Consider the following 10,462-nt stretch of genomic DNA (forward strand, 5'->3'; position numbering starts at 1 on the left):
GGGTTGAACGTTGCTGGGCTAAGCTTTCTCCTTTCCCACAAAGTGCTGCTGATAACAAACGGCAAGGCTGAGACCTCCACGTTCCAAAACTGCCCTTTCACCGGGGGTTCTTGTGTGCACGTGGTGGCGTTCCCCCTCAGGCCAGGCCCCCCAAGTCCCCCCCAGTTCTGCCTGCTCTACGTATTCTCAGATATGTAGCGGTCACTTTGCATAGGGATGTCGGCAGTTATATTGTTGTGACATAGGGATATTATTGAAATAGCCTTTTATAAAAAGTAGGGTGAAGAGTTGGTGGCCTTTATCTCGCCAGATAAACAGGCAAAGTATGTTTAACCGCACTCAGATTCATACGAACATGATAAAAGAAAATTTTAAAACAGCGGAGTGAGGGGGCAATGTGGCTGTATCACAGCGGGGGCTTTGTCGCTGGCCACAGGATGCTGGGAACGTGGGGGGCGGAGAAGGGTGCCCCGTGGGCGTGCAGCGTGTCGACTTGCGTTGACTGGCTTGTCCTTTGTGGCTCTCACAGGTGAGCAGGAGGAGGGTTTCTCTGACCGTTCAGTCCCCCATCAGCCGCACTGATGCTGGACTTTGTTCCCTCTCTGCTTAGGTATCTCCATACTTTCTTGGAAAATTAAGTGGAAAAGATAGTGCTACTTTCCCTATGCCATCATTTTTACTGTGCCCGATCTGTGACTTTAGGAGCACCAGTTTTTAAGGGTAAGTCTCTGGGAAGCAGAGAGGGTTTCTTAAATAGACAAGGGCTCCCTCTGGACTTGGAGAGTTTAGGGAAAGGGGGCGGGATAGGGTTTGGGATGAACAGATCCTATAGGGCAGGACAGGTGACAGATCTTTTACTTATCCAGGATCAAGATGCATTTGGGAATTAGGGATGAGGGAACTGCTTGATTCTTTTGCCTAATTTACTATAACATTGCATAAATCAGTAATCAGCTCACTGTGGGGAAAAAAAGAAGTCATCTAAAAAATGACACAAATATTATGCAAGAGCATAATAACAGCAGGAAAAGCTCCAGTTGATTAGCACAGCAAATAGCATTCTAAAAGCAGTGTTTGTATTTATTTTCTCCGGGCAGTTTGATGGGCTCTGGAGTTAACTTCCCGAGCTTGGGTCTCCCCGACTTGTTCCGCTGTGGGGCAGGCACCTGCCAGGTGCAGGCCTCGTGGGGTCACTGAGCCAGAACAGAGACTCCTGCAGGGACAGCATGTAGCATCATTTCCTACACTGAGTCAACAGCGCTCAGTAAATTCAGGCACTGCCATTGCTACTCAGAATTATTAGTGGTGCACACTGCAGACGATGTACGAAGGTAATAGCAAGGAACCAAATGTCAAAATGCAAATAGAGATACTTGAGTAAAAGCCACCCTCTGACTTACTAGCAGCATTTAGCTTATTAATGAGGTGCCTGCCCAAGGAAGGCCCACGTGAGTGATAGACAGGGCAGGGTGTCGGCGTGAGCGCCCCCCCATGACCGTGCAGGGGTCCAGGTAGAGCCCATGAAGGGCTGCGGATAAGGCCCCCTGCAGTCAGTCACGCAGAGAACACCAGCTCCCAGCTCAGCCTCCATGAGCGAGGAGGAGATGAGTGGTAGCATGTCTGTCGTTTAATAGTCACATGTGACTACTGTGCCTGGATAAACTCGGAAGGGGACCCCGACTCATTTGCTCCTCCCGGCAACCCCACACATCCCAAGGGCAGGGAGCACTGAGCCCCAGACTGAGCCACGTGCCCACAGCCCGGGCTCCTGAGTGCGCGGCTGGGCCTGAAGTCCACGCCATGGCTGCCGGGTCGGTGCTGTCCACACAGTAGACTCTTCCCTTCACGTTTGCTTCACTGCACGGCGCATCACTGGAACGCCGGAGGGACAGTGCGGCCGGCAGATCGGGAAGTGGCTGCTGTGGAAAGATAGTTTATTACTCACGTGTCCTTGGAGGACCGATGTGCCATGGGGGGGCGGGGGGGGGCTACAGGGGGAACACCGGGCCTGTCATGAGGCAGAGAGAGAGGGAGGAACTGTGGCCAAGAGCTTGTATTGTGGTTTCTGTGGGAAGGCAGGGACAAAGCAGGGAGAACAGGCCTAGGACCAGCCAGTTTGGATAGTTTCAGCGGGCTCTGGGGCACAGGGACTGTCCCTGGTTGCTGGTACCGGGTGCTTGGGGTGATTAGGGCAGGTGTGTGAGAGCCGATAAAGGAGGTGGCTGGGGCGTGGGCTCCAGACCAGGGGTGTGTACAGTATTTGAGAGGCGTGCTCACGCTGGAGGTGTTGACTACCTCTGGGAACCAGCCAGCACTGGGAGGGCAGACCCTCCGGGGGCAGCAGGGCCCTGGACGCCAAAGCTTCAGGATGCAGGACATAAAAGAACTGGTCAGTACATCAAGGTATGGCTTCCGTGTCAGCCTAAGCTCCGGAATACCTTGAATAATTCTGCTGCATCCCAGAAACACATGCTCAGCAGTAGCCAGAGAGGATTTGGGTCTGGGACCCCCAAGCTGACCTCTGCCTTGACCTCCAGGCCTGTCTTTCCAGCTTCCTGCCCAGCAGCCCCCTTGGGTGTCTTGCAGGCTTCCTAGGTATGAGCTGTTGTCTTCCTCAGCCTGTGCTCTGTCCCCACCTGTGAAGCTAGGAACCTGTTTCCATATTTTCCATCTTCCCACCTGTCTGCCAAGATTCCCGTGGTTGAGTCTCAACTGGCCTCCTGTCCTCTAGTCTTTTTGTCCTTCAAACCAATATTATCTTTCAACTCAGACCCTATCCCTTTCTCCCTGTTTAAAAGCTTTGAATGGCGTCCTAGTGATTATAGTCTCAAGTTCAAACTCATGGGCATGTCTCACTATCAGACCCCAGCCACCTTGCTGACACGTGCAATACTCCCTTACTGTGGGCGGGGTCAGCCATGCCGCGCCCCTGGCTGGGTCTCAGTCCTCAGCCGGCTGCCACCACTTCTTGCCTGCCCAGTGAAGGCCCATTACTCCTAAGGCCAAGGTCATGTGCTACCTTCTGAAAAGCCATCCCCAGCCCTTCTAACTATAAGTGGTCCCTCTAAACATCTCTTCAGTACTTCTTGTGTATACATTTCCATTATAGTGATGAGCTCATAGTAGCTTGGCTATTTTTTTTACCTATGACTCTTTCATGCTATCTTATTAATCATTCATTCAGCAGATCTTTGCTGAGTATTTGCCTTCTACTGGGCGTCACGCCAGGTGTTGAGGATGCAGAAATAACTTGAGTAGACCCTGCCCTCAGGAATCAAATACCTCCTTGGGGAGAATGAGAACAGGAGATAGCTCCAGACAACCCTGTGAGTAATGACAACTAAAACATGATACCTGCCGCGATAGGGGCATCACCAGACTCTTGAAGGCACAGAGAAGAGAGAGCAAGCATGCTACCAGCCAGAACCGGGGCCAGGTTGAGGAACTTGAGTGGGTCCCGACTGACGGAGGAGGACGAGTGTCAGCATGGGGACGCGGCGAGAGGGGTGGTTTGACGGATCTTTCCTCTCTAAGAGCCTGAATGTGAAGAGTGGTGTTAATGTGAAGGAATTTCAAGCCAGTTTTCCTTTCACATCCTTCAGCACTGGAATATTCCCTGTGAGCGCCCTCGATCGGGGTGTCCTGTGTTTCTCAGCCTGACGCGTGGCTCGGGGCAGCAGACAGCCGGACGAGCTGTCTGCATGTCCGAGGGTCCCTAGAGTCGGTGAGAAGAGCATTGACGTAGCGCGTCCCTCCCACGAGCCCACCTCTCCCACCACCGAAGGTGCCTGCTTGGCTGTACCGGGCATGTTCACGCTGCCGTCCCCTGTGCAGGGAGATGGATTATACTGTTACCTGAATCTGAGGCAGTCTTCAAACCTCTCTCCACCGTGAAGTTACTGTATTAACAGGTCTTCAAAGAGTCCTCCTGGCTGAGTGCCATAGAAACAGGGCACTGTCCTTGGGGCCCAGACTGTCCCCCGCTGTTGACAGGGTTTGGAGGCAGATCACCCTCTTGAGGGCCTGGCTGTGCCACTTTCTGGAGTGCACCCTCCAGGAGCTCATGTAACCTCTTGGAACCTTGGTCTGCTTCCTGGTGAAATGCAGGGGAAGGTGGCACTTGCCTGGTGGGACTGAGGAGCTGATGGCTCGGGGAATAATGCAGGACAGTGAGTGGCGCTATTCCCAGCATGTAGTAAGTCAGTAGTAAGTGGGAAGTGCACATTTTTGGTGATATTATCATTATTATTCATGTTATGTTCAGCAGATTCTTCCACTGGCTGGAGAGATGTATTAGGTCGATACTAAATCATCAGTTCCCCCCAAAGTCAAGTAGCCTCACGAGAGATGGAGGGCAGAGAGTGAGGCAAGCAGATCGTAACCCCTTTATGCCTTTGTATGTTTTATTCAGTGTTGCTGAAACAGTTCTTAAAATGTTACTGTGCTGCTTCTCATTATAGGAAAGCTGAAATAAGGGATGTGTGGGGGGGGACCCTTGCCATTTGCTCCTGGAATCATTTTGTCTGAATTGAATGTCACTCCGTTTAATGAGCTGAAGACACAGCAGTTTCTTCATTCTTATTCATTCAACTCCAGGGTTGAGTTTGACAGCCTTGCTTATAACACTTGATGCGAAACCATGTCGTGTAGTCCAGGTAGATGTCCAGCTGTACTTTTCAGTGCCTATCCCACGCCTGGAGGCCTATCCAGGGCGTGTCTCTCTGTGTCTGCCTGAGTCTCGGAAGGGATGCAGCTCTGTGTGTGAGTCTGGGGCTCTTGATGAGAAATCTGGTGACGCGGTGAGATCACAGTGGAATAAGTGCTTCTGTCTAATCAGTGTCATCTGTGTCTGAACCTCATGTCACCAACAGAAATGCTTGACAGGTTCTGGTAAGAGAATTCTTTCCTTTATAGGAATGTTAGTTGCCTGACATTTCCGTATTTAGAAGGAGTTCTAGAAATAGAGATGAAAGAAATGAAATTTGCACAGGCAAATATAGATGCAGACTATCACCCCCTGTCCTTGTAAGTGAGAATCATTACCCATGGTCATTTCTGGACTTTCCTCTCCTCTGCCCACACAGGAAGAACGTTGGCGAAAAGCACAGACACCAGTGACCTTTCCGGCCGTGGAATTTCCGTGGAGGAGAAAAGAGAGCCTCAGAACTCACCCGGACCGTCTTTCCTTCCTGGTACACCTGCCACGCTCCCAAGTGTGTTCCATGAACTTGAAAACGCACAGTGTCCAGCTGCTTCCAGAGGAAGGAGTGCGCCTGGCCTGCCGACGAGGTCACGAGGGGTGGGGGGAGGAAGGGAGAGAACATGGAGCAAGCGCTTTACAACCCGAACCTCAGAACTGTGGTCCTCCAAGGAGAGCGCTACTTGAAGAAAAGGAAAAAAAAAAAAGTCGAATGGCTTCTCAGGGATTTTGTTTTCTGTGCACATACAAGCCATAGTTCCAGAACAGGCGGCAGTGTCCAGAGCATGCGGACTTCAGTTCTGTTAAATGTGAAAGAGGGATCGACTGACCATTCATTGCTGTTCCGTCACGAGTGTAAAATATGTATATGTTTATCTTTATTTTTATAATATGCAAATACATTTAAATTTATACAGTTGGAAGCTTCTAGCATTAGTTAACACTGGGTGCAATATTCCGCATGAGAACTGTGCCAAGATGGGGCTGATTTCCTACTTTAGCATAAGACCTATTCATTCTTTATTTTTTGATCCTTTTCAGATTGAAAAAAAAAAAAGATTTCTCTCTGCCCATGGATTAAGTGTTGGTTGCTAGAGGTTGCCAATAATATGCAAGAATCTTCAAGGCGCACCTCGGGCAATGCCTCCTCCTCTCCTTCTTCTAATGAAAGGACCCAGCCTGGAAACCCTTGTTCAGGTCGGGCAGGGTCGGGGGATTGTTCCTTTCCTCTTCCCGTCTCCAAGCAGAGCGTCCCTGGCTCCAGGCTCCCCTGCTGCCTGTGCCTCGTCCCTGGGTGATTTGCAGATCGAGGGCTGGTGTTAGGATTCTTCAGCAGAGGAAGGCAAAGGGGTCGCCGAGCCCATGGGAAACCTGAGTCTGTCCGTAGCTTCAGATAATCAGGAGTCAGTTCTGAAACATGCAAAGAACTCTGATAATGAGTGCTTTCTTCCCCACCCCCCGCCCCCAAGGACAGAGCCTGTGAAATTGAGCAGAGCACTTGGAAAGCCCTCCAGTCTGGCTGTCAGACCTTACGACAGTAAACGGCCAAATTGGAGAGCATGGTCCCCCATTGGTTATTTATGAAAACACAGGACCTCAGATTGGTCAGCCTACTGCCAAGAACTAATAAAAGTCTTGTTCTAAAATCTCCATGAAGCAAAACTCAAAAAGTAAACCAAACGTACTGCTCTCTCTTCAGACCCTAAGGGGGCCACCCAGCGGGCGCTGCAGGACTGTGCACACACTGTGCACTGTGACACACTGTGCAGCGACACACTGTGTCCGAGGAGCGTGAAGGACTGTCTGTCCCTGCCGTCTCTGCGCCGTTGGCCGAAAACGTGCGAGGCCGTTCCGCACCAGTGTAAGGCAGGGAACTCGAGTCAGCCGATAGCGTTCTTGTATCAAGTGTTGCCTCTTGCAATGCCACGGCACACAAAGCCTCAAAAGATTTTTTACAAGAAATAACAAACAAGCAAGCAGCTACACCGCAAAACATCACAAAGCGATTTTTGCAGAATAGTTTGTGCCCCGGGAGGTAACTTTCCTAACTCTAGAACCTGCAGTTCAACAAGTACGATGTCTTAGGGTCAGAAAATCAAGGGGAGTCAGATTGTTTCTCCATTTTTAAATACTTGAAGATGACACCTCCGGTCTGCGATTTCGTTGTCTTAGGAACCACGGTCACGGAATTAATCGGACTAGTCCTTTTGTCGCAGCTCTCGTGTGCGCGTGTGAGAGTGCCGGTGTGTGTGAGTGTGAACCGAACGCTAGCGTTTCATTGCTTTACAGACCAGTGGATCGTTGGGCTTGGAAGTTTTTTCATTGGCCAGAGATGGGTCCTAAACTGTCCAATTAACTGATTTTGACCTGTCTTTGGAAAAGACGCTTACGTGTGTGACTCTGAGCTAGTTCTCCAAGGGACCATATTAAATGAGAAAACGAGTGTCCTGTGGGTGACGTGCCCTGCAAAGTGTGTGCTGGTGTCGTGGTCATAAGTGCCCACGTTCTCAGTGTCTGCCGTGTTTTGGCAGTGATGTGCTGTGCTGTCAGCTGAACCCTAGAGAAGCAGAGTGAGGAGGGATCTTGGCGTTCCGTGTGGTGAAGTGAAAGTCACCGCAGTAGAGGGTCACATGACCGACAGCAGCTCCAGAAAAGCTTGAGACCTTGCTTCAGGTTGGGGGGAGGGCTGACGATACAGAAAACACTCTGCTCCCCGGGAATTTTCGAGTCTGGGCAGGACAATCCGTCCTCTTTCAGCACTGGGAAGACCCAGCCAGCGAGGTGGACGGGTGGTTCACTAAGCACAAGGGGAGCCTTCCAGCCAGTAGTCCCTGGCCTGGCCTGAAAAGAAAAAAACCCAAAAAAACAAAACCCTCCAAGTTTGTTATGGTTTCTATTCCTGCAACCTGTGGTATCAAAACCACTTCCTGGAATTATGAAAGTGCTGCCAGAATAAATGTTTTTTGCCCTCCCATGAAAAAAAGGACAGGGCTCACATTCGACACTTGTGTGGTGGACTCTTTTGAATGAAGACAGTGAAAAGGGTTCGGTGTCATTCCCGATGGGGGGGTGTGTTCTTTTTCCTGCCACAGTTCGTGAGTTGTCATTGCGGCTTCCTATTTAATTGTCATAGCCGGGCAGAAATTTTAAAAAAAAAATCAAAACTTCAATAAAAATATAAATGTTCAAGCGATTATAGTTTCAGAATTTAGTTATTTCTGGTTGTTTTTGTTTGTTTGTTTGTTTGTCTTTCTTTGTTTTAGTTTTAGTTTTATCCGTTAAGGAATCACTCTTCCATATGTTTAGTGAAGTCACTTTGGAGCTATGGGAGGTGGATGGTGGCAGCCGTTGGGGGTTTGAGTCCCGAAGAGGAAAACTGTGGAAAACTCTGCCCTCTGTTTCCAGGCTGGAGACTCAACTCCTGAATGTTGGCTCTGGCCTCTTAAATCAGATCCTTTCTTTCAGTGGTCTGCACTACTCCTAAATCAAAGCTATGAGTGTATGGTAAGCTTGCAAGTTCCCTTTCCCTGGGCTCCTTGCAGAAATCCTCACCACCTCCTTGTAACGGACGACTGGGGAAGCTGAAGGAGCTGACCCCAACGTGCCAGGGTCCGAGGCTCGATTCTCTGTGAGTTAGGAAGGACTGAAAGGATGGCTGAGAAGATGAGGAAGGGAAAGGGGCGTGGCTGCTTCCTGCTGAAGCCACACCCTTAGGGAGGGACAAAGGGCAGAGAAGTCCCGCCCTGGGGTGCTGGGCATGGGGGTGCACAGGGAAGAAGGGGCCCCCTTGGCCAGGGGGCTTCACCATGAGACCCCTGGGAAGGTGGATGGAGCCACTGGGAGCTCTGAATCCAAACGTGCCTGTGCCAGCGAAATGCCTCACCCATGCGGCGGGCAGAGCAGGGGCCTCCCCTTACCTGCCGGTCCAGGTGAGTGGGGCCCGTGCTCAGCCCCGAGTCTCTCCCTATAAGCAGAGCCACCGTCGTGGGCTAGGCTCTCCTTTACGGAGAACCTGTGGAGTTCCCTAAATTTGGTCACCAGGTGTCTGTGGTGACAATTCACAGTTCCTGATTTGCTCCCTCCCCAGTCTGTCTCTCTTACTTAATTGTGAGCTTTGTGAAGTGGATTCCAGGTTTGCTTGAGTACCCAGGTGGTTGCTCAGGTGCTGAATTCAGAGGCCCAGGCTGCTTTTGCCTGTGACTGCGTGTGTCACCTCCCGGTCCCAGGAGCCAGGAGCGACACCCCCTGCTAGAACCTGCTGCTGCCGCCGCTGCGCCCCGGGCAGGGACAGGACCTGGAAGAGGTGTTAGAAAGCGGATGGCCCTTTGACGTCATCTGGGGTGAGGGCACGAGGAAATTCACCTGGTCACAGAAACCCTGTTTGAATATTTAAGCACAAGTAAGGGAAAGATTTTTGAATGACATGAATTTCATCCTAAACACTGAGCAGTGATTCCCCACTGCTCCACGAAACATCCCTGTCCCCTGAGATACCAATCCTCATTCCTCTGTAAACGGGTTCTAAGATCAGATAAGCTCGAGAAATGCTGCATTAAATAAAGCTTGTAAGCGTTGCTGCAGGCCTCAGAACCTTTTAGATACTGATGTAACTTACGAGTATCCGAAGTGGGGTGGAATGCAGCATTTCCACGTGCATGAGTGGGGGGGAGCATTTCCCAGGAGTTGTCTGTGGACGTCCTCTGAGACCAGCACCCCCAAAGTGCACCCCACGAGGTTTGCATTAACTGTATCATTAATAACATCAAATGTGAGTTAAACAACTCAATCAAAAGAGGGATCATGTGACTGGATTAAAAAAGAGGCTTTCTGTAGGAGCCAGATGTTAATTTAAAAATGCACCAGGACGTGTCCCTCCAGTGCGACCCTAGAGGCCACCATGGCGTCTACCAATAGAGAGTTCTCTTTGCAGACCTGTTATGTTTGAGGGGGCGGGGGGTGGGGGGTGGCGTGCTGGTTACAAGCTCCAGACGAGCACTCACTCCAGACAGCCACCTCGAGAGTCCTGACTCTGTCAGCTCTTTACCTGGAGCCTCCGATTCCTCCCGTGTCAAGTGGAGGCGACAGTCTACCTCCTGCATTGCCTAGCACTGGCGAGCACTGACCAAACACAACTGACCTCATTCCTTCTTACTTGCATGGTTCTCTCTCTCTCTCTCTCTCTCTAAATTTAGAAAGCAGGCCTCACGTTCTGAGTCTGATTGTATCTAGCAAGTTAATAGTTTTTGTTTACATCATATTTACTGATTGGTTACTTGCACTAGTGATAAAATGTTTGCTTCAAAAATGAATACATTTAGAAACACTTAAAATATGTTAGAAAGAAAAATCTTAAGTAGTAAGTGCAGGTGGTACACAGAGAAAAATGGTAAACACCTGGCAAAAACCACGACAGTGGCATGTGAACACCTGGGCAGTGGAGGGACACGGTCTCGGCCTGCAGAGACCAGGTGGTTTCCCACTGAGTCCGAGGGACCCAAAAGCTTTTAAAGGTACGTCCCCGAGTTTAAAACTTTCTGCCACAAAAATTTATTGGAAGATTCTAGAAGAAATATTGGAAAACTAGTATTTCTTAAATTTGAATTTTAAAATAAGTTCGTTGTATTCTTTTTTTAAAGATTTTATTTATTTGTTATCAGAGAGGGGAAGGGAGAGAGAAAGAGAGGGAGAGAAACATCAATGTGTGGTTGCCTCTCACCTGCCCCCACTGGGGACCTGGCCCACAACCCAGGCATGTGCCCTGAC

The 10,462-nt window shown here is 50.1% G+C and overlaps 1 protein-coding gene across 2 annotated transcripts in view; it reads left to right on the top strand.

The window, feature by feature from the left end:
• The window catches only part of MFHAS1 (multifunctional ROCO family signaling regulator 1), a 65,655-nt gene extending 57,763 nt beyond the window's left edge, over nucleotides 1-7,892 (top strand). The window contains exons 3-4 of one of the 2 annotated variants that reach the window (XR_006783656.1): nucleotides 611-720; nucleotides 5,085-7,892. Coding sequence is in view for 1 of the 2 variants with exons in the window: in XM_045821336.1 (XP_045677292.1) it covers nucleotides 5,085-5,118 (34 nt within the window). In the remaining variant the exon portion in view is untranslated. The remainder of the gene's footprint in view (nucleotides 1-610; nucleotides 721-5,084) is intronic. The other variant, XM_045821336.1, reaches the window with a different exon arrangement.
• Nucleotides 7,893-10,462: the final 2,570 nt, after the last annotated feature.

Source organism: Phyllostomus hastatus, unplaced genomic scaffold, assembly GCF_019186645.2.
Source record: "Phyllostomus hastatus isolate PE091 unplaced genomic scaffold, TTU_PhHast_1.1 phas_scaffold_46, whole genome shotgun sequence".
NCBI classification, from domain to species: domain Eukaryota; kingdom Metazoa; phylum Chordata; class Mammalia; order Chiroptera; family Phyllostomidae; genus Phyllostomus; species Phyllostomus hastatus.